General features: G+C 46.5%; 1 protein-coding gene across 8 annotated transcripts; it reads left to right on the top strand.

The window, feature by feature from the left end:
* The first annotated feature begins 608 nt into the window (after positions 1-608).
* Positions 609-19869, top strand: PEX5 (peroxisomal biogenesis factor 5). 8 transcript variants are annotated; one of them, XM_040462967.1, is made up of 16 exons: positions 609-765; positions 1335-1567; positions 1904-1939; positions 2202-2334; positions 2553-2684; positions 8405-8510; positions 9767-9857; positions 10260-10370; positions 10617-10709; positions 11075-11170; positions 16067-16210; positions 16410-16480; positions 16874-17086; positions 17676-17841; positions 18170-18327; positions 18504-19869. In XM_040462967.1, exons 2-16 carry the CDS (start codon positions 1421-1423, stop codon positions 18703-18705), a joined length of 1899 nt encoding a protein of 632 aa, XP_040318901.1. In that variant the 5' UTR covers positions 609-765; positions 1335-1420; the 3' UTR covers positions 18706-19869. The 8 variants fall into 8 exon arrangements, with proteins under 8 accessions (XP_040318901.1, XP_040318902.1, XP_040318904.1 ...); XM_040462963.1 differs by having other exon boundaries at positions 612-765; positions 11051-11170; XM_040462965.1 differs by lacking the exon at positions 609-765 and adding an exon at positions 942-1057 and having other exon boundaries at positions 11051-11170.
* Positions 19870-24093: the final 4224 nt, after the last annotated feature.

Here is a 24093-nt window from a genome sequence, read left to right as displayed (position 1 = left end):
GAGAGGAGTGATTCACTGTGCACCTTTGTTGTATGTTACCAGCTTAGGACTCAGGATGCGTTGGACCCAATTTTAGTCTCCGGAATTGTCATCATCCAGTGCTATTTTCCCCATTACGCAGAGGTGGCAGAGGGACTGGGGGGGGGGGGCAGGCCTCTGTCTCCAAGGAGACTGTGACGATGTCCCAGTAGGGGCAATTTGGAAGTGGGCATCCCTAGAAGGCTGAGGGAGGCCTCGGATTTGACCCTCGCGACTCCCGCGTTAGGGACTTTCTCTTACCAAAAGACTAGTCAGCCAGCCCCTTTTTAGAAGGGGAAACTGAGGCCCAGAAAGGGCAGGGAATCCCCTTGGGTCACAATGTGCCGTCAAGGAAGGGTCAGGAGGAGCTGGGTCCAGGATTATGCGCCCTTGGCTTTCCCCCAAAGCTCAGGAAGCCCCTCTTGGCTCCACTCTTCTTTGAGCTTTCTATCAAACAAGTCCTAGCGCCGGTGATCTTTTTTTGAACGTTCTGCGTCTCCACTCTGAGACTTCCCCTTTAAGGCGTTCTTCCCCTTTAAGATCCACGGCCCCTCCCATCACGCTGCGTCGCAGTCTTAAGGCCCCGCCCCTTCAAACAGCTTTCTCCGGGCCGCGGCTGCTGCGCGACCGCCACGGCCCCTTTAAGCTCGAGCCCCGCCCCTGGTTCCCCATTCCCTTCCCTCCCCTCCCCTCCCCCTTCTGCCCGCACCAGGTGCCCCGGCCGGTCGTGCGGCGCGGCGCGCGACGGTGAGCGCCGGGCCCCGAGGGGGTGCGAGGACACGTTCCCGGTCTTCCTCGGCCCTGGCCAGACCCTCGCGGGTGCCAGGAGGCGGGGCCGGAGCTGCGACTGGGGCGGGGGAAAGGGGTGGGCCGGGGGCCGGAGGGGTGGGCCCGGACCGGCCGAATGCGGGGGAGGGGCTCAGGTGACTTACGGGGGAAGGAATGGCTCCCTTCGGAGCTCGCCTGTCGACAGGGGGTGTGGGGAACCCGGCTTACGCTCGGCGGCGTTCCCACTCTCCGTTGCCCGGCCAGTGCTCCGGTACAGCCCGATCGCGGAATTGTCCCCCTCAGACCCATGGGGTCCAGGCCCTTCTGTAGGGGGTGGCTGCCGGCCGGTCCCGCCGCCTGACCCCGCAGTCGTGGAGGCGGCCGGAGAGGCCCAGACTGAAAGCGGTGGCCTTTGAGGCGGGGCGGCAGGAGGGCACCGGCCCCCTCTCGGACCTCCTGGCAGAGGTGGGGGCCGTAGCAAAAGGCACAGGGGTGGAGCGTGGCCAGGGGCTAACCAGCTGGGACGGACGTCTGCCCGCTTCCCCCAGATACAGGCTGAGCTGTGGGCTGGGGAAGGATCTGGCTGCCGGACCTCAGTTCCAAACCCTTGCCCGTCAGTGAGCTGGCGGTCACCATGGCAATGCGGGAGCTGGTGGAGGCCGAATGCGGGGGTGCCAACCCACTCATGAAGCTGGCCGGGCACTTCACCCAGGACAAGGCCCTTCGGCAGGAGGGGTTGAGGCCTGGCCCTTGGCCCCCAGGAGCCCCCGCCTCTGAGGCGGTGAGTATTTTTGATGTAGAAACACAAGCGGTGGCCTGGGATGGGGGGGCAAAGGAACACTGGGGGATAACTGCTCTCTCTGATGTGTCGCAAATGATAGTTACCACTTAATGAGTGTTTACTTAACACCGCGCTAAGCATTGTGCATCTTCAGACGGATGAAGGCCGTCGTTTTATAGATGAAGAAACTGAGGCTCAGAGAAGTTTTGTGACTTGCTCAAGGTCATTTATACATGCCGGAGCTGGAATTTTAACCCCTGTTTAACTGAGTTGTGTGTGGTCTTCACCACTGTACCATATTGCCCCCCCCCCCCCCGTTCTTTTCTTCTGTCTTAGGTCTCTAAGCCTTTGGGAGTAGCCTCGGAAGATGAGGTAAACATACCAGTCTCTTGCGTTGCATTTTTCTTTTGCCCGTTGCGTTTTCACTTTAAACTTAGCTCACCCATATTTCAACCTGTGGACCTTCCTGGCCAAATGAGATTTGCCTTATTCCACCTGCTTGCTTTTAAAAATGTATTCTTTTGAGTGTTCGCAAATCTATAGTTTCTTTGCTTCCCTTTCCTTGTATTTAGCATCCCCCATTCATGGGGCGTTATCTCCTGCTGAGTTCATTTCATCACGTCTCTCCTGGCAGTTGGTGGCCGAATTTCTCCAGGACCAGAATGCACCACTTGTATCCCGCGCCCCTCAGACTTTCAAGATGGATGATCTCCTGGCAGAGATGCAAGAGATTGAACAGTCAAACTTCCGCCAGGCACCCCAGAGAGGTGGGTCCAGAGTCTGGTGGGAGGGGAGTTCACCATTTTCCGTGCACAGAGGGCCAAGGGGGTTCCATATTTGGATGCTGCTGGCGTTGGGGAATTGAGATGCAGAAGGAGACAAAAGGGACAGAGTGTTTTCATGTGCACTGAGAGCTCCTTAGGCATGATAGAATGATACGTATTTCTTTTTTTTTTTTTTCTTAGTTCTCTCTCTTTCTTTTAAGCTCCTGGTGTGGCAGACTTGGCCTTGTCTGAGAACTGGGCCCAGGAGTTTCTTGCAGCTGGAGATGCTGTGGATGTAACTCAGGATTATAATGAGACTGACTGGTCCCAAGAATTCATCTCTGAAGTCACAGGTGAGGCTTGCGTGGGGCAGAGTTCTCTTTGGTTCCCCAGTTCATCTTAGGATATAGAGCGATTTTAGCTTCTGTGACTTTTCTGGATTCTTGACTCATTTCTCTAGGGCACTGAACCTCAGGTGATAATAGGGAATTGTTGAAACTTATATGAAGCAGGGGACTGGGTTTGAACTGGATAAGAGATTTTGGAGATTATATCTCTGCATCTCTGTATCTCTCTCTATTTAAAGAGAATGGGAGAGAGGACAGGGAGAGAGAACACGAGGGGTTAGGTACTTCTTTCTTATCTGGAACTTTATTACTGTAATTTGGTGGTGAGGATCCACAGACTGGATGAATGGCAGTATTGCCCAGGAAGAAATATTCAGCACAGCCTGTGGGATTCTGGCATTAAGTCATCTTGAAAAGAGTTGAGGCCTTGGAAAGTGGGATTGGGGAGTTCAAGGGCCTCAAGTACAGGGTCTTAGAGGGCAAAGACCATATCCTGATGATGATAATAAAAATTAATAGCTAATATTTACTTATCATGTTCTGGATTTTGTATTAAGTGCTCTGAATGCATTATCTATTTAATTCCCATGAGAACTCCCGAGGTAGCTACTGTTTTTATTCCTAGCATATACATAAGAAAACAGAGGCTTTGGGATTAAGGGACTTGCCAGAGGTGATTCAGTTTTGTAGGTGGTGGAGTTGGGATTTGACTCTGGGTTTGAATGATTCCAGACCCTGTGGGCTTAACCATGGTGCTCTACTGGTGGGCCTGCACCCTAAGCTCTTCAGGGTCCCAGCCTGTTTCTTGCTCTTTGAGAGGGTCCATGCTCATTACGTCCCTCGGGATTGATTCCTCTCCCCCAGGCCTGTCTGAATAGGGGCATGGGGGAAGGGCATTCTCTTCAGCTTTCCTCTTCTTCTTTGCTGTCAAAGGGAAGTACTTGTTAGCCTTTTTCCAATTTAACAAATTAAGAATAACAAGAGATACAAATGGACAAAGTTACAGAGATTATAGACTCTCAGGGCATTCACATTGTCATCGTTTTTAAATATTCCTGAGGTCACTAAAGGGACCTAATTGTTTTCTCCCTCCATCATTTTTATTCTTCTAAAAGTAGGGCTTTCTGTATTTAGGAAAAAACCCCCAAATCTAACAGTTAAAAGCTGTTGGCCTCTTTTAACATGACTCCCTTTCCTCCAACGCTGAAGTTGGAGTTTAAGGTAGAACAGTAGATGTTCTTTGTTTCTTGAATCATGCTTTGCACTTTATAATCTTAAAGTCATTTGGTCTTCACAGTTATACTTACAAGGTAGGTATTCTTTCCCTATTGTGTGGATAAAGAAACTGAGATTTCGAAAGGTTAAATACTTTATCCAAAGTCATTCAGTAACAGAGATGACATTCAGACTCCTATCTTTCTGACTCTAGGCTCCATACTTAGAGCCATTACACTATCATTGAGAATCTTCTTTGTGGAATTTCCTCAAGTGAAACTCTGAGCTGTAACAAAGACACTCCCCCAGACCAACACTGTTTTTCATACAAACTGTAGACTTAAATGCTGTGTCTTATTGTAGAGAGACTTCTGTTGTAATGTGTGGGCGTCATTTTTGATAACTCAGAAAAAAAAATTATTGCTACCGAAAGCATTGAGATTGATGAGATTTCTGTTATAATTACCTTTAGAAAAACACGTTGGACTCGTCTCATTAAGTTCTCTTTGGGAGATCTCTTCTGTTTTTTCTGTTCTTTTGGGACTGTGCCTGCTTCATGGAGGCAGGGATAGGGAGAGCCGGAAAGGGAAGTTGAGCTGTTTGGGGCCTGCCTTCATAAAAATGTGTAGTTGCATTAGTTATTGCTTTGTACGCAGTGGACCTTCAGTATTTATTGAACAAATGAATTGAGATCTGGGAGAAAGCTAAAGGAAATTAATTTTCTGGTCATTCATTTTTTATTATTATAACACTTGTGGCTGATATTATTATATTGATGATGTAGGTTACCTATTACTTTATGGATAAGTTGACTTCAAGATGAAAGGTTATATGCTTTAAATCCTTATTATTTTCAAACCCCTATTGTTAAGATTCCAGACTCAAGTTTACAAAGAACCTAGATGTGCATTTATTGTCTTGTCTTGTTCTATTTGAAAATAATTGATAGTTTCACTGGAAGTTGCAAAAAAGGTAGAAGAAGGTTCTGTGTATCTTTCATTCTGTTTTCCCTGGTGGTAATATTTTGCATGACCGTTTGTTATGTCCGACATCAAAATCGGGAAACTGCCATTGGTACAATCCACAGAGTGTATTAAATCTCACTGGTTTGACATGCCTTTGTGTGTGTGTGTTTATGGTTTTATGCGGTTTTATCACTTGTGTAGATTTGTGTAACTACCATCACAGTCGAGTTACAGAATTATTCCATTTGCCACATGAAGCTCATTTTTCAGTCTGCCATATTTCTTGATGGAATCCACACCCCGACCCCTGCCCCTAAATCTCCTGGGCCAAATAATTCCCCATCTTATGACCTGGCTGCAGGGATGAAATACGTCTTTAAGGGGTTTTGAATTCAGGCAGCCTCAGCTAACCTGGTGTGTGAGGTTCCTATGGTAATTACGAGAGAGAGACCTGTGCTGTAGGCAAGCAGCAGTGGCAGACGATGAGTGGCAACAGATCTCCCCCTGTGGCAGAGGAACAGACTGTGGAATAAAAGGAGTAACGATCTCATCGTGATGTTTTCTGCTTTCCCTATGGGTTTGCTCCCTATGTGAACAGTGATGTTAATAATAGAGAACATTTGTTACCCTGTGCCTTATGCATGCCTTATCTCGTTTGGTCTTTACAACCATCCCTATGAGGTAGCTGTTCTTATCTCTATTCGTAGATCTATTTATATCTGTTTATAGATAAGGAAATGGAAACTTAAGGGTTAAGTAACTTGCACAGTGAATAAGAGGTGGTGTTGGGATTTGAGTGCCTGGAGGCTGACTCTAGAACCTACATTCTTTTTTTTTTTTTTTTTTTTTTTTTTAGGGAGAAACATAAAAATTTATTTAACAGGTGATAAAACTGAGGCATTGAAAGATTTAATAATTTATCCAATAAAATAGAGAATCATAATTATAGAACCAGGGTAAGAACTGAGTCTTTCTGGGCTTTTATGGACAAAGTAGAACCTACATTCTTTACCACTGGGCTATTTAGCAAACTCAGGAATGTTTATGGATGAGGGTGGGAAGTTCTGAATTTTTGACTTTTGAGCTTGGGCTGGATGCGCCTAGGTGGAAGGAACACACAACGAGAAAGTAAGTAAGGTGAACATTCTGAATTGGGTATTTGGTGTCAAGGTTGTTGGTTCTGACTCTACTGATTTACGTAAGCTAGGACAGTCCCTTCTCCTCTGCAGGCCTTAATTGCTCCAATCTCGAGTATCCAAATAGATCTGATTTTCTGTAAGAATTTCTCAAAAAATAGTGTGAAGGCCAAACAGAATTCTTCTGGTTCTTTCATTTTGACTCTGTTGGAGCAGGTTCACAATGCCAGAAAATTCTGAGTCTGATGGCTAAATATGGCCAAATACCAAATTACAGCTATTTGAGGATGACTTTTCTCATCCTGGGATTTTTTTTCTAATCTGCCTCATGTCTCTTAAAGTCCAGATGCTTTATATTTTTTCCGTTGCTTCTTGTCCTTGAAAGGAGCATTTCACAGAAAACAGCATTCTCTCTAATTTGAGGAGCATTTGTGGCCAGAGTATGCTTCTGGAAAACACTCTAGTTGAGAGTCAGGAGTGGCTGGAGAGTAAGAGGAGCGGTGGTTAATTTTCAACAGAATGGGACGAAGGGATCAGAAGGCACTGTAAAGTCTACTTTAGTATTATGTGTCTCCTTCTTAGGTCTCCACTTTTGGGCCAGCAGTCTATTGCCCGTAATAACTAGTGAGGGAATCTGGATAAAAATGTTGAGAGTCTTTGAAATTAAGGACCAAAAAAAAAATGTCAACCATATCTTAATTTATTATATTAGTGATATTTATAGTTATGTGTATTTTGAGAGTCTGTATCCCCCTTTTTTTTCTCCTCCAGATTTTGACATTACTTACCCACATGTTGAGCTTACTTTGTTGAAATTGTTCAGGCAAAGTCTCAGTTAAATGGAGTAGACTTTTAATACCAAAGGGATACATCTGCCTTCTGTGTTGAAAGCAATGACAGATCTCCAAACTGGGGACAAAGATAGCATGACCATTTCAGTACTGATGGTGGAGAAGTGTGGATGCAGGGCAGAAGGAAAGCACACTGCTGGCTGGTGCCTTGTCTGTGTTGACTCATTCTTTAGGGCCCCTTTGCTGTTGTTGTTGTTTTTTAAATATTTATTTTTGAGAGAGTGCAAGCGGGGGAGGGGCAGAGAGAGAGGGACAGAGCTTCTGAAGCCGGCTGTATGCAGATAGGCTGACAGCAGAGAGCCCGATGCAGGGCTTGAACTCATGAACTATGAGATCACGACCTGAGCTGCAGTCGGACATTCAACTGACTGAGCCACCCAGGTACCCCTCTTTAGGGCCCCTGTGAATAATGTCTTAGTGCTTTTTGTTTTGTTTTGTTTTTTTCATTTTCCCCCTGGCCCCAAAATAGTAAAGGACAAAGTCCTGGAGATTGAGAAAGAGTTCAGTGCCCTCGTTCAATCTGTTACCTTGCTAATCTTTACTATGATGTTGTGGCAGTGCCCTTTGTCACTAGAGCTTTTAAGACAGTTCCTAGAATTACACTTAAAAAAACATAGCCCTAAAATGAATCAAAAGTGAGGGGCACCAGGGTGACTCAGTCAGCTAAGCATCCGACTCTTGATTTAGGCTCAGATCATTATGATCTCATGGATCATGGGTTCGAGCCCTGCATTGAATCCCTCGCATGGGATTCTCTCTCTCCCTCTCTCTGCCCCTTCCCTGCTGCTCTCTCACTCTTCCTCAAAATAAATAAACCAAAAAACAAACGAATCAAAAGTGACAAGTCAGAATGTTTCTTCTTGGGGGAGGGAGGGCCTGACGGAGCCTGTGAGAGGTCTGAAACGTTCTGTGTCTTGATGTGGCTGGTGGTGATTCGTGTGTATTCACGTGTGGAGTTAATGAAGCAGTATACTAACGCTTGGTACACTTTGTGTACATTCATGTTTGCATGTTGCATCTCAACTAAAAAAAATGAAACCAACATCCAGTGGGAAGAGTGGCCCTAGGTATTTTTTAATTCTAGCCCAGCATTCTCCTTCTCAGGTTCTCCTGGTAGCTTTATTACAATGAAATACGAGGCTTGTTTTATTGGGAAAGCGTGACCTCTGTCGATGGAGACCAGACCAGAGGTCTTCTGCTCTCCTTTAGCTCCTTACCAATTTCTTGCAGTGCCTTTGAGGAAGGTGGAGGCCCCAAGTGCCTGCTATTTCTTACTGAGGCCTCTGGCACTTCAAGCAAAAGGGTTTGGACTCCTTTCCTGAGTCTCCTCATTTGTTTTCCTGTTTCCAATCCAGTAAACTTTGACCCCAGGCCCCTTGGGAGTGGGTTGGATATTGAGAGTTTAGTAGTGTTTTCTTTCGAGCAGGACTTTCTGAGGAATTCAGTAGGGTCTTCCCTGCTTTGGCTTGGTTAAGAGGGTCAGTTGAACATGCGTGGTACTCTCTTTTCCCTGACCCTCACTGAGCCCAGTGTGATTTCTCCAAATCCGTTCCTTGCAGATCCTTTGTCTGTGTCCCCAGCCCGCTGGGCTGAGGAATATCTGGAACAGTCCGAGGAGAAGTTGTGGCTGGGAGAGCCTGAAGGAACAGCTGCCACTGATCGCTGGTGAGTCCAGCTACTTCTTTCTGGATGGATCCCTGTGAAAGGAGCATTGGGTAGTTTTCTCAGCCTCCCTCACCTCCTACATCTGCATTCTCAAACTGATTTGCAGTCCCCTCGTCTTGTCTTGTCTTGTCTTTTCTTTCCTTTCCTTTCCTTTCCTTTCCTTTCCTTTCCTTTCCTTTCCTTTCCTTTTCTTTTCTTTTCTTTTCTTTTCTTTTCTTTTCTTTTCTTTTCTTTTCTTTTCTTTTCTTTTCTTTTCTTATTTTGAGAGACACAGAGAGCATGCCAGAGGGGGAGGGGAAGAGAGACGGGGGGCACAGAGGATCTGAAGTGAGCTCTGTGCTGCCAGTAGAGATCCTGATGCGGTCCTCAGACTCACAGACTGTGGGATCACGACCTGAGCTGAAGTTGGATGCTTAACTGACTGAGTCACCCAGGAGCCCCCCCCCCCCGCCCTTTTTTTAAAGTTTATTTATTTTGAGAGAGGGGCGGAGAAGGGGAGAGGGAGAGAATCCCAGACAGGCTCTGCACCATCAGTGCAGAGCCCCATGTGGAGCTTGAACTCAGGAACCATGAGATCATGACATGAGCTGAAGCCGGACACTTAACCGACTGAGCCACCTAAGCACCTCCCCTCATTTTCAGTGTTAAGGTTCTCACTTGTATTATCACTCCTACTCAAAGTGTAAGTGAGTCAAGAATCCTAAGTGTCGTAACCAGAAGTTTGTAACTTTACCTTACGTACCCTATTGCCTCTTTAATTTGGAGGCTGCTACTATATTCCTTCTCTCTGCAAAGGTGTGTTTGTGAATGGGAGAAGTAAAAGAATGTAGCTAATACTTTGCCACTTCCGCCCGTGTCCTTTTTTTTTCTTTATAAAATTTTTTTTGTTTATTTATTTATTTTGAGAGAGACAGAGACAGTGTGAGTGGGGGAGGGGCAGAGAGAGCAGGAGACAGAGAATCCCAAGCAGGCTCCATACTGTCAACGCAGAGCCTGAAGCGGGGCTCGAACCCACAAACTGTGAGATTATGACCTGAACTGAAACCAAGAGTTGGATGCTTAAGGGACTGACCCAGGCACCTCCCCCCCCACCAAGTGTCCTTTTTTAATGTAAATTGGAATTTTAGGACCTCAACAAGAATGTGTGTCTTTTCCTTGATAAGAACTGTGATGCCAGGGGCTGGGGGGTGGGGAATAGCATGGGGAAGGTGGTGGCAGACGAGTGTGTGGAACTCGTTTGCCCTTACCTGTTCCAGGTATGATGAATATCATCCCGAGGAGGATCTGCAGCACACAGCCAGTGATTTTGTGGCCAAGGTGGATGACCCCAAGTTGGCTAACTCTGAGGTGAGCCACATCCCACTGCTATTTTGCCCAGCAGAGCTGGCCTCCAAAGCCAAGAGTCTAGCTTTTCATACCCCAGTTTAAAGAGAAGGAAATAAGATCCCGGGTCCATGCCTTCCTGTCTTGAGAATAGAGACTTCGCATCCTGCCTCTTACTTTCAGCATTCTTTCCCTCACTTCCTTGCATACTCACCCTGTTGCTTTTCTGTGTGTGTCTTCTCAAATCTTTAAAGCCAGAAATTCCTTTCTTTTTGTTCTCTACATTTTTCAGGGTCTTTTAGCAAATCTTGCCTGCAGCTAGAGATGGTCAGGGGGAGGGTGAGTGCAGGCTTCTCTTGGGCATGGTTGAGAGTGCACACCTGGAAGTCCTCTCCCAAGTGGCCTATGTGTGTCTCTGTGCCCCAGTTCCTGAAATTCGTGCGGCAGATTGGCGAGGGGCAGGTGTCCCTGGAGTCCGGTGCAGGGTCGGGCCGAGCTCAGGCAGAACAGTGGGCAGCAGAGTTTATACAGCAGCAGGTAGGACATTGTCACTTCCCAGTCCCACTTGAGAGCCGGCTGGTGCCCCAGGCCTTGGGTTCAGTGTTCAGTGGTCCTAGACGGGGAAGGGATTTTATTGCCAGCTTGTCTTGGTAGCATCGAGGTCCTGAGTGGGTGGGAAAGAGATCCTGAGAATGTTCTCAGAAGTGTGCAGGTTGCTGGTGTTTAGTGGGTATTTAGTCAGTAGAAAGTTGGTGGTGGTCTGACCATCCTTCTTTGTCACAGGGTACATCAGATGCCTGGGTTGACCAGTTCACAAGACCAGTAAACACAGCTGCCCTCGATATGGAGTTTGAACGAGCCAAGTCAGCTATAGAGGTGAGAGCAGGTAGCACAGGAGCAGACACCTCAAGAGAAAACACTCCTTTGGAGAGAGTGGGTGTTTTTACAGCAAAGAAACGTACCACGAATGTTGTATGTCCTAGTGGTCCTGGGCCCTCTGTGTCAGAATGCTTGGGGTAGGGCATCAGCTCACACTGCAGAATCAGGATCTGAGCGTAGGATCTAGGAATCTTCACTTAAAAAAGCTCTTCAGGAGATCTTAAATGCATTGACATTTAAGAACTACTGCCTTACGGAATCTATCCTAGCGGCGCTGAGCGTCAGGTGGGGTGGTCATGATGGATCTCCTTTTTCTATTTGCCTTCCCTTCCTTACAGTCCGATGTCGATTTCTGGGACAAGTTGCAGGCAGAGTTGGAGGAGATGGCGAAACGGGACGCAGAGGCTCATCCCTGGCTTTCTGACTATGATGATCTCACGTCTGCTTCCTATGATAAGGTAAGAACTCGGTTTTCGGATTGCAGGGTTTCCTTGTTTTGTGCCTCCTTTAATCTTGAATTTGGAGGGTACCTACTTTCAAGTAATTACTACCTTGAACCCCTTTCCACGAAGGGAGGTCTAAATCATTCCCTTGCCCCGCTCCTCTCCAGTGTTTGAAGGTATGCTTTATTCTTAGGGTATAAGGATTAATAATAATAGACCATCCTTGTCAAATAATGGTAATACAGTGACATAGTACCTATAATAGAGATTTGCCCATGATGCATTCAGAACCTAGATGAAAGAGCTCTGCTTTGGAGGTTGATTGAGAACATTTTTTTTTTTTTTTTTTTTTAATTTTCTTTTTTTGAACATTTATTTTTGGGACAGAGAGAGACAGAGCATGAACGGGGGAGGGGCAGAGAGAGAGGGAGACACAGAATCGGAAACAGGCTCCAGGCTCTGAGCCATGAGCCCAGAGCCTGACGCGGGGCTCGAACTCCCGGACCGCGAGATCGTGACCTGGCTGAAGTTGGACGCTTAACCGACTGTGCCACCCAGGCGCCCTGATTGAGAACATTTTTAAGGAGATAGATACCCCTTTGGTAGAGAGTGGTAATTGGTAGATTATCTGTCTTCCCACCTTCATATCTATTTACTTTTTTTTTTTTTTTTATGTTTATTTTTGAGAGAGAGAGACAGAGCGTGACTGCCGGTGGGCGGGGTGGGGGGGGGGTGGCGGCGGACAGGGGCACAGAGAGAGGTAGACACAGAATTTGAAGCAGGCTTCAGGCTCCGAGCTGTCAGCACAGAGCCCGATGCGGGGCTCGAACCCACAAACCGCGAGATCATGACCGAGCCGAAGTCAGATGCTTAACCGAATAAGCCACCCAGGCGCCCCTCTGTTTACTTTTTTTAACTCACAGATTCATTTTAAATTTGTATCTGTTCCTGTAGGTACTGACCACCTGTGCCAATTTAGGTGTTTTCAGAGAATTATATTAAATAACTTAAATGTTAGGAAAATATTCCAGCAGTCATTGGTGAAAGTTGATCTAGTTTTGCATATAGCATATACTTTAGACCAAGAAGCTTATGCTGTTTCAGAGGTATCACTGTGGAAAAAAATCTGCTTTGGGACTGTGAGGTATTTAGGGATGTGGGTAATAACTGAACTGCTGAGGGGGCGCCTGTGGCTCAGTCGGTTAAGCATCCGACTTTTGATTTTGGCTCAAGTCATGATCTCACGGTTTGTGAATTTAAGCCCTGCTTGGGGCTCTGCGCTGACAGCATGGAACCTGCTTGGGATTTTCTCTCTCTCTCTCTCTCTCTCTCAAAATAAATAATAAATTAAAAAAAGAATTGAGCTGCTGAGCTGAAGCATGAGGGGGAAGGGAGAGAACTGTTTGGTTTTGGAAGAGACGAAACAGGAACTGGGGAGGAGAGTAGCAATACCTCTTCTCAGCTCAGATCTGGTTGGGAAAGGATTCTGGGGCTAGAACCAGGGCCTGAGATGTAAAGCAGGATATCTGAGGTAGATCTTGACATAGGGGAGCTATGCAAAGGTAGGAAAGAGTAGGGTTCAAGATAACTATAAAAAGGCTAGCATTTGGGGCGCCTGGGTGGGTCAGTCGGTTGAGAGTCTGGCTCTTGATTTCAGTAGAAGTCATCATCCCAGGGTCGTGGGATCGAGTCCTGAGTCGGTCTCCACGTGGAGCCTGCTTAAGACTTTTTCTTTCTCTCACTCTGCCCCTCTCCCCTGCTCGTGCACTCTTGCTCTCTCACATAGGAAAAGAAAAAAAGAAAAGGCTAGCTTTTGAAAGCCAATGAAAAACTTAGTACTGGGAAAAATGGGATTTTGTCTACTGTTTATTTCAGTCTTAGTTTTTAAGAGCTATCCTCTTACAGGGAAGAGAGCTTACTTCTTGGACCCTGCCCTATGTTTTGCCACAATAAGAGTTTCTTCTGTGGAATTCTGAGGAGGAAGAACTGAAGGAAGTACCTGCACATAATACATTTATTAATTTGTATAAGCAATTTGATAAGTTGCAGAGTTCCATCATCTTACAAGTGGCAAATTATATATTTTAGATGAAAATTTCCATGCTTTTAATAAATATAGATATATCATTGATTTTGTATGAGTAGCATTTCTTAGCATTTTTTGCTCTCATATTAATGACATGCTAGGTGGAATAAAATTTTCTTGAATGCTTTTTTTTTTTTTAAGAGGGGGTGAGGGGCAGAGAGAGAGGGAGAGAGAGAGAATCCCAAGCAGCCTCCATGCTCAGTTCAGAGCCTGATGCAGGGCTCAATCCCACAACACTGGGATCATAATCTGATCTGAAATCAAGAGTTGGACACTCAACTGACTGAGCCACCTAGGCGCCCCTATGCTATTATTGAATTATATGTCAATAGTGCATTTTTTGTTTTTAAATGTGGATCTGATCCTGATTGTCATATAAATTCATGGGTCTCTGAATATACTATTTTTTTACTGGATGGTCCTTAAATTTTCAAGACAACATCTGTAGCTCAAGCACATATTGTATCCCTTTAGCATAAAGAAGTTTCTCTGATGGGCTAGACTCTCAATAGTATCCTATTTCTGCTGCATGATCCTGTGAGATTTTGGAATAGACCAGACAGTGGATCAGACTGATTGGCTCGGCTTAGACTTTTTAGGTTGCAACAGTGATCATAAGCTCCTGCTGCATTCTTTTGGTTTGAAGCTTCCTCCCGCATATTCTTTTTTCCATTTATGCAAATGTTCTAAGTTTGAAAAATTCCTCTTTGATCAGCAGTTGATAAAATGGCAAGGAGGATAGATAGCATGGACAAGAGTGTATTTGGAGAACCTCCTGACGGCATTGATTTGTTACATTGTCTTTTGAGGAGAATGCCTATTTTATGAATAGTATTTTATGCTTTTTGATAATAAGACTTAGGTGAATAATCTCACTTGATTATTAATAATCTCAGAACTCTGTAATTAATAATCTCAGAACTCTGTAGTTCTGAGAGGCAGGAATTGATTTCATTAGGAAATTATGTTATAGATGACAATGATCTCTGTTTCCTACAGGGTGGCTTAAAACAGATCGATGATAGACGATAGTTGAAGTTGGTTGTGAAGGGATTTATGTCTAGGATGGGGGTTAGCAAACTATGGCCCACAGGTAAATCTGGCCTGCTAACTGGCCTATGAGCTGATAGTGGTTTTAACATCCTTAAACAGTTGAAAAAAATGAAAAGAAATATTTTGTGACCTGTGCAAATTATATACAATTCAAATTGCAGTGTCCATAAATAAAGTTTTATTGCAACACAGTCATGCTTATGTGTTTTACATATTTGTGGCTCCTTTGTCTCTCCAAAGGTGGAGTTGACTAGTGACAGATTACTTATTATCTGGCCCTGATGAGAAAGGTTTGCTGATCCCTGGTCGAAGGTCATTTTCTACCTTCAGAGTTTTCATATTGTACAGAGACATCCCAGGAGCACTACTTATTCTCAACATGAATATACTTTTAATACATTTATTCCTAATCCATCTCCTGTAATATATCTTGCTTCTTAGACTTCCACTGTAATTATTTAAGTTTTGTCTGTCACAAGTAATTTTCATCTGATGACTTATGATGGTTTAGAACTTGGCTGGTAAAATTTAGGTGTTTCCAGTTCTTTAGCAGTTCTGTAGTAATAGTGAAAAAGGGCCTCGCTCACGTCTTTATTGTAGACGGTTTCATTCTTATTTGTCCTTAGCTACATTTAGAAGGGCTCTGCCTGGTATTTTGCATCTTTTTCATTCTGGTATATTGTTTTGTGATGGTAACTATTTACTCCCCAAAGAGGAACATTTTATTTGCTTGTCCCAAGTCATGCGGCTTACTAGAGACTTCCCTTCTACCTTATTACCTCTTTGCCTAACATGAAATACCAGTAGACAAAGCTTTGCACATAGCATCATAATCCTTCCCTGAAATGAGAAATCGTCAGCCAGAAGAGAACGGTGTTTTTCTGAAGCATTTTTTGCCATCAGGATTTTGGGATCTAGGTTTCATTTACTATGAGATACAGATTAATATTAGTAACTTTCAAGAATGAAATTAGGGAACAACTAAAGTTTTCAAAGTGCTTGAACACATGTTATCCAGGCAGTGCACACAGTGATTCTCTGAGCTAGGCAAGAGTGGGATTTGAGTGGCAGGACTTCTGACTCCAAATTGCATTTCCGTTATCTGTTATCACATTGCTGCAGGAAAACAAGAAATGCCCTTTGTTTTTTTTAAATATTTTAATGTTTATTTATTCTTAGAGAGAGAGAGACAGACAGACAGAATGTGAGTGGGGGAGGAGAAGAGAGAGAGGGAGACACAGAATCTGAAACAGGCTCCAGTCTCTGAGCTGTCAGCACAGAGCCCTATGCAGGGCCTGAACCCACAAATGCGAGATCGTGACCCAAGCCAAAGTCAGAAACCCAACCGAGTGAGCCACCCAGGTGCCCCAAGAAATGCCCTTTGAATAGCTAAGGAGAGCTTATCTCATTCCTATAAGCGGGTCATGTAAGAAATGTGTTCTGTCCAGTAGTGAGAGTCAAGGATGTAGAAATACAGGCCTTTAAAGACTTCCTAAAATAAGCTTACTCCCAGCATGGATCCCAGTTTGTAGACCTTTGCTTTTCAGTTATTGTGAACAGGAGACAGCAGCATGAGCACGATACTGAATGATTTTACTGTAGTCCTAGATGATCCCCTTTATAATTTGGAAAATTTGGTGGCATTTAATTCGGGTACTGTTTGGAGGCCTTCAACTTCTCCACCTCTGTGTGGGTTGTCCTCTCCCATTTCTTCTGCTTTGCCTGTGACGGCTCTGTCCCAGAGGTTTTCACTTGGCTTCCTTTCCCTGTAGGGGTACCAGTTTGAGGAGGAGAACCCCCTGCGTGACCACCCCCAGCCTTTTGAGGAAGGCCTCCGGCGGCTTCAGGAGGGGGACCTGCCAAACGCGGTGCTGCTTTTTGAGGCAGCTGTGCAGCAGGATCCCAAGCACACGGAAGTGAGTGACTCACTGGTCTGCCTTCACATGAGACACGGCTTCCTTCAGTTTTGCGGGAAGCCCCACAGAGCAGTGCAGATGGATGCGGGCCTGGGTGGTGGCCTGAGGTCGGGGGGTAAGGGTGGAGAGGGGGATGCCAGAGGAAAGGAGGGTGGCAAGGTGAATACACGAGTAATGGGATCTGGCACCTTCTTTCTAGGCTTGGCAGTATCTGGGTACCACTCAGGCAGAGAATGAACAAGAACTGTTAGCCATCAGTGCGCTGCGGAGGTGAGTGTGTGAGAGGTGGGGTGAGGTGCTTCCGAGGCCCTCCAGATAGCCTTTAGAACGCTAGCGTCCCAGCCCCAGATCCTTGTCTTCTTTCCGGTCACTAGCAAGAGTGTGTTCTTGTGGCGAAACTCTTAAGGTTTGGAGGGAATTGGAGACACCTGGTTACGTTTCCTCACGAGCCGTTAATTGTATATGTGGGACCCTTACTGGTTCCTTGGCTGCTAAAACATCCCGCCTTCTCATATCTGTAATTTTGTTAGTAACTCACGTGTGGAGGATTCCTTTGCCTCGTAATCTGAGGGAGCTGGCAGGTGAGGCTGTCATGACTCTGCATTCCGTGACCGTATTCCAGTGTCCTGCAGGTGCCAGCTCTGCCCACCTCTGTCCAAACAGGTGTCTGGAGCTAAAGCCAGATAACCGGACGGCACTGATGGCGCTGGCTGTGAGCTTCACCAACGAGTCCTTGCAGCGACAGGCCTGCGAAACCCTGCGAGACTGGCTGCGCTACACGCCGGCCTATGCCCACCTGGTCGTGCGCGGCGAAGAAGGGGCTGGTGGGGCGGGACAGGGCCCCAGCAAGCGCATCCTGGGATCCCTGTTGTCGGAGTGAGTGCGAGGGATTCTTGGGAGGACAGATGGTAACGGGAGTCCCAGGAGAGGGAGGATCTTGATTTGGGAAGCTGGGATGGACTTAGACTCAGTGGTTTGAGAGTGGGATGCGGGCGGTGCCTGGGTGGCTCAGTCAGTGAAGCGTCCGACTTCGGCTCAGGCCACGATCTCGCAGTTTGTGGGTCGAGCCCCACTTCGGGCTCTGTGCTGACAGCTCGGATCCTGGAGCCTTCTTCGGGTTCCGTGTCTCCTCTCTCTGCCCCTCCCCTTTCCATGCTCTGTCTCTGTCTCTGTCTCTCAAAAAATGAGTAAACATTAAAAAAAAAAAATTACACACAAAAAAGAGTGGGATGGGAAACCCAGGATCCACTTGAAGGAGGTCCGCACTCCAGGGTGCAGTGCCGGGATGAAACAGAAGAACAGGTTTCTAAAGTGGAGTTTGGGGGTCGGAGGATGACTGATAGACTGATGAATCTCGAGGGTGTGAGTGACTAAGGAAATATTTTGGGAGGGTGGGCATATAGACACATCCATCCACCTATGTCTGTGTTTTTGTTTTTGTTTTTCTTCCCCCCTACTTATCCAGCTCCCTATTTCTTGAAGTGAAGGAGCTCTTCCTGGCTGCTGTGCGCCTGGACCCTACATCCATTGACCCTGATGTGCAGTGTGGCTTGGGAGTCCTCTTCAACCTGAGCGGGGAGTATGACAAGGCAGTGGACTGTTTCACAGCTGCCCTCAGCGTCCGTCCCAACGTGAGCCTCGGGAGGAATAGAAATAGAACATGACTGTGTCTTACTGAAGAATCATTTGTTGGGAACTTCGGAGTCATGGGAGATTTCGTTCCGGAGACTGGTTGCCATGGGAGGATTGGGAAAAGGAGGCTGGGAGTACAGGGTCATGTGGATGTCGGGGAGTCTGCAGGAGATGCGAGCGGTTGCACTGTGGCACACGGGGAACAGTGGAGGACAGAGGAACAGAAGGAACCTGTATTAGCTAAACAGAATGGTGAACCAGGGGGAGGGACGGGCAGAATTGGAGCGCCTGGCTCTTGTTTCTAACCCTTCTCCATTCCTATCCCAGGACTATTTGCTGTGGAATAAGCTAGGGGCCACCCTGGCCAACGGAAACCAGAGTGAAGAAGCGGTAGCTGCCTACCGTCGGGCCCTTGAGCTACAGCCTGGCTATATACGGTCCCGCTACAACCTGGGCATCAGCTGCATCAACCTTGGAGCTCACCGGTGAGAGCAGCTCTTGAGTAATTAATGGGCGAATTCCTTCCCCCCGCCTTTGACCCCGGCTCCTCATTCTTTGATCCTGTATTTGACTGACTAGCCCCAGCCTTCTCCCCAGGCCGGCTGACCTGTCTCCTTCCAGTGATGTTCTGCTCACCATCTCTCACTTTTCTTCCCTACAGGGAGGCTGTGGAGCACTTTTTGGAGGCCCTGAACATGCAGAGGAAAAGCCGGGGCCCTCGGGGAGAAGGGGGTGCCATGTCAGAGAATATCTGGAGCACCCTACGTTTGGCATTGTCTATGTTAGGCCAGAGTGATGCCTATGGGGCAGCTGATGCCCGGGATCTGCCCACGCTCCTAACTATGTTTGGCCTGCCCCAGTGACAGTGGGATGGGCTGCCCTGTGAGTGTCTGCTTGGAGGGGTCCCTGCTCTGGATGTGACTCCCTCTCCCCAAATGGGCCTACCAAGGGGGTGGGCTGATGACCACAAGCGGTACGGCCTCTCAGGAGCTGCCTCAATGTAGGGGGTGGGGGGTAATCTGTGTCCTTCCTACGTAACTGTAGGAAAATGAGCTGTGTCGACTCTGAGTCCCTTGGTAATTCAGGGGCTGTATACCCCAGCTACAGATCTCTCTGCTCATCATGCCCTTTCTTGGTGCTGCTTTTTTGGGTAGGACCCAAAGATCTAGGGTAACTGTTGTCATCAGCTGCCATTTCTGATAGGGTCTACCACATTTGTAATGTCCGTCCTTTCCCCCGCCGCCCCCCCCCCCCCCCCCTTTACTGGGAACTGGTGATAGTGCGGCTTTCTTGGGCAGTTGTGGGTGGCAGGTTCTTCTACCGTGCACCTCTGTGATGACTGTACCTGGGGTGGGGTGTTAGGAGTCGGCCTGTTGGATTTAAGTGTTGCATTGGCTCAGCAGAGCTGAGTTTTGATGGGGGTGCCCACGGTTCGGTTGTGCCTGGACCTCTCCCGACTGTAGTCAGGTGGCCTGGGTGCGGTGCCGTACGCAGTAAGGCTGGCGTCATCATTGAGGGGTCCCCGGGAGTGGCTGGGGTCAACTGTACAGAGAGTGTTTGTGTGTGGGGTAGGAGGATGCTTGTTTGTGGAATGAACCTGGAAGGGACCAGATGGGATCAGATTAAGGGCTCTGTTCTGGGGCCGTTGGTGGGAGGACAGAGCAAGTGGGCTGCGGGGTGTGGTGAGGGCAGCAAGCCCCCCTCCTAGAAAGGTGTGCGAGTAGGAGTTGAGCCAGCTCTTCTAGAAAGTTGGCTCGGAGATTGCAGTCTTGCCAGATTCCTAGCAGAGAGGTGGTTCAGTGTTACCGTAAGCCTTTTGCTGAACTTCTTTAAATGTTTCTAGGGGAAAGCATTGAAAAATCCCCTTCCCGCATATTACTTTCACAAGGTGTAGATTGAGGGAACATGAGGGAGCAGCTTGGAATGTCCTCAGCTGCCCCCTGCGTGGGGAGATCCACTGACCCCCAGAAATGACTGCTAAGCCTCTTGCCTTGTCTTCACTAGCTAATGATCAGAGAGATTTTTTTTTAAACTACCACGGTCCCAAGGTTCCATCCTGAAATTTATTTTTCTTTGTATGAATATGTGTAAATGATTTAAAAATAAAACTGTATGAATAAAATTTGTATGAAGAATAAGTGGAACTGACATGGGTGTGAGTTCTGCTGCCAGGGGAGAAGTTGGGGTGTGGGAGGTGGGTTGGTGTTTGGAGGATTGGCATTCAGCAGTTTTCCTCTCTCTTTGCCTTTCAAACTCTCACTAGTATATTGATTGCCCATCCATCCATCCAGTAATATTGAGCACCTAACACATGCCTGGCACCATGAATAAGATGTGCAAGGTCCCTGTGTCCATGGAACTTACGGTTCAGCAGGAGAGACTGATGGTTAACAATCATGCATTTTTCATACTTAATGATGATACTATAAAGGGAAACACGGGGTGTGATATAATTGGTGTTGCTTTCATTGTGAATTACATGGGAGGATTTTGGTAGTTTTTTCAACGCTTACGCTTTCTAAAGGTTTTCATCTGGCTCTCCCTGGTTTTATTAGGAACTGTATCAAGGGCCATATAAAGACGGGTATCTATCCGTGAGGAAAAGTTTTTAAAGATAAACATATTTATATGTGGAGATAAATGTCCATGGCCATGTTAGTGTTGGGGAAAAAATGTCTAAAAGAAAATGCGTTCAGTAAATTATCCAGACGGTGAAATATCATTTAGCTGTCTAATTCTGTTTATGGAACAATTTCCAATGACCATAAGTGCTAACAATATAATGAGAAAGAAGAGGTTAGCAAACTATTTGCAGGTTATCTCAAAAACATGTCCTGAAAAGAGACGAGGGAATACCCCAGTATGCTAAGAGTGTGAAGATGCGAGTGATTTTTCTCCTGCTTTGCCATACTTGTAATTTTCAATTTTTCTTAGTGCATGGATGGGTAATACTTTCATAGGAAAGACCCCCCCACCCCCACCTCCAAAAAAAAAAACATGGTGGGAAGGGTGAGGCATTTGTTGTCACCACCTGGGTGACCTCAGGACACCTGGTGTCCTGGGCTCCGCAGGACAGGCAGTGCAAAGCCAGAGGCCTGACTGGGGCCTGGCATGTTGAGGCAGCAATTTCTACAATGTGTAGATAGATACAAGGAGAGCCGCCCGGCTTGAGGGTCAAGATAACTTCTGGTTTAATTTAAATCTCCAGGTTTACCTGCTTTGCCTGCCTTTGGGGACGTGTAGATGTCCAAGAGGATGCTTTTCTTGCACGGCCAGGGCTAGGCATCTCTTGAACCCAAATCAAATCCATCCAATAGTTATTGAGCCCCTAGCATGTGCCAGGTGCTGTTCAGGGATACAATTCACAAGGCAGACAAGGGTCCCTGTTCTCATGGCTTAGGTACTAGTTGACTAAAGAGAGAATATACAAGTTAATGAGAAAATACCAGTTAGTTTTGTGTAATTTTTATGTGTTTTAATTTCTAAGAAGAAACCAAAATGGCACATTGCACTACGAGTAAAGAGGAGGGCTGTGGGGTGTGAGGATCCAGCCATGGAGGTTTGGGTGGAAGCACAGCCCAGGTCCCGGGGGGCAAATGTGAAGGCTGTGATCTGAGCTTAAAAGAGCTCTGTGCACCCCAACAGGAAGAGGGCTGCGGTGGAGAAGAGAGGAGCACTAGCAGGAGAGAGGGTGGAGGGGTGGGCAGGAGCCCGGCAGGTAGGCCCTTTACGATTATGGTGAAGAGTTGGAATTATATTCTGAGTTCCACGGGAAATCACTGGAGAGTTGGGACAGAGAAATGATGTGATGCGATTCAGTGTTGAAAGACCCTTTGCCTGGATGGCTCAGTCAGTTGAGCCTCTGACTTTGGCTCAGGTCATGATCTCGCAGTTCGTGAGTTCGAGCCCCGTGTCAGGCTCTGTGCTGACAGTGCAGAGCCTGGAAACTGCTTCAGATTCTGTGTCTGCCTCCTCTCTCTGCCCCTCCCCTGCGCACGCTCTGTCTCTGTCTCTCAATAATAATAATTAAAAACAAAACGAAACAACAACAAAAAAGAATGGCGAGCCCTTAACTGACTGACAAAGGGGAAGCCGTGGGCAGAGTGGGTTTGGGAAGGAAAATATGAAGTTCTAGAACTGAACACATTAGATTGGAAGTAGAGATCTCCAAAAATAGATCTCAAGTAGATAAAATGGATATATAAATCTCAGGTGAGAATTCAGGGCGGGGTGTATAAATATAGATGGTATTTAAAGCCATGGAACTGTCTAGGTTTGCCTAAAGAGAGAATGTAGACAAAGAGGGTGTAAGGTTGCAAAAGGCACTAGTTACCAGGCATGCGGGATCCATCAGAGCAGCTGTTTGTTCCTGGTTGATACAAATCTGTAAAGGGCCACCTTGTTAAACAAAAACAAAAAATAAATGTGGGCCTGCAACTTTAAAGAAACAGTTTAACTTTTAATCCAAGTTTTCCAGTTTCCAGGAAGAAGTGTAACTGGCAGATGATCTGTGTGTTCATTTCAATAAAACCAGGGCATTCTCCCTCCATAAGTAAACCGATCCGTGAATAATTAAAAGGCTGCTTGGCGAGTGAGGGAAATTAGTTTGAGTTAATGGCCTCAGGGTATTGCTGATGGGCTAGCTCCACAATCCTGTCAACCAAACAAACACAGAAGCATCTCAGTCACCCTGTTTAACTGGGGCTTGCGTGGGCATTGAATGCCTCCTTGAGGCTCCTCCATATTTTCTCTTTTGTTCTAACTTACAAAAATTATTATTTTTTTAAACGGGCAGAGGGAGAGGGAGACGGAGGACCTGACGGGCACACAGCCTGACGTGGGGCTCGAACTCACAAACCGCGAGACCGTGATCTGAGCTGACTGAGCCACCCACCCAGGCGCCCCACTTAAAAAATTATTTTTAGTTTTTAATTTCAGTTAAAAAGTTTCTAGAGTAGTTTTAGGTTTATAAAAAATCGAGAGGAAGGTGCAGAGATTTCCCACATGCCCTCTGCTGCCACACAGGCACAGCTTCTTCACATTAACAACATCAATCACCAGGGTGGTACTTTTTTTTTTTTTTTAACCAAGCATGAGCCTATGTTGACACATCATAATCACCCAAAGTCCATAGGTTTAGGCAAATGTATAACGACTGTATCCATCATTGCACCATAAGAGTATTTTCACTACCCTAAGAATCTTCTTTGCACTGTCCATTCATGTGCCCCCCACCCCCCCACCCCCAAGTGCTAAACGTTGGTGTCCATAGCTTTGCCTTTTCCAGAATGTCATACGGTTGGAATCATACCGTATGCATCCTTTCATATTGGCTGCTTTCACTTTGTAATATGCATTTAAGTGTCCCTCATGTCTTTTCATGGCTTGTTGGCTCACTTTTCTTAGTGCTGAGTGTTAGTCCATTGTCTGGATGTATCACAGTTTGTTCATCCCTTCACTACGGAAGGACATCTCGGTCGCCCCCAAATTTTGGCAATTATGAATAAAGCTGCTACAAACATTCATGTGTTGGGTTTTGTGTGGACAAAAGTCCACGTCCTTTGGGTAAATAACCGAAGAGCATGGCTGCTGAACTGTGCAGTAAGACTATGCTTATTTCTGTAAGGAACTTCCGAACTGTCTTCCATGGTGGCCGTACCATTTTGTAGTCCCCCCAGCAATGAGTGAGAGTTGCCGTGGCTCCACATCCCCACTGGCATATGGTGTTGCCAGTGTCTCGAGTTCAGGCCATTGTCATAGGCATGTGGTGGTCCCTCGTCGTTTTAATTGGCATCTCCCCAGCGACAGGTGACGTATAGCACCTTTTCATACGCTTGTTTGCCATCTGTGTATCTTCTTGGGGGAGGTGTATGCTCTGCTTCCCCGACTACTGTCTCTCTTCCCGATGATTGTATCTTTAGACACTTTCTTTAAAACCTTAAACTAAGTTTTCGGTTATTCTTCCTTTGAACTTGGAGGCCTTACATGACAGCTTTCTACTTGGCAACTCCTTCTCTTCCCTCTCAGCAGAGGTTCTGCAAGGTCATCAGGAACACACTCTATACGTGTTTATACACCTGCCCCCTATGAGTTTATCTCCACTTGCATCCGTTGGGTCCTTCCGCCTTCCTTGTGTTTCAAGGGAGCAACTACCTTCCTCCTCTTCAAGGATAATCCCTTATTCTGGTTTTCAACTTTCTGTCTCGGCAGGATTGCTCATCTGCCCTGTATCTTTTTTTTTTTTTTTTTTT

The sequence above is a fragment of the Herpailurus yagouaroundi genome, unplaced genomic scaffold, assembly GCF_014898765.1.
Source record: "Herpailurus yagouaroundi ecotype Mexico unplaced genomic scaffold, PumYag 355, whole genome shotgun sequence".
NCBI classification, from domain to species: Eukaryota; Metazoa; Chordata; class Mammalia; order Carnivora; family Felidae; genus Herpailurus; species Herpailurus yagouaroundi.
The sequence above is the reverse complement of the archived record's forward strand: the minus strand, read 5'-3'. Positions and strand labels throughout refer to the sequence as shown.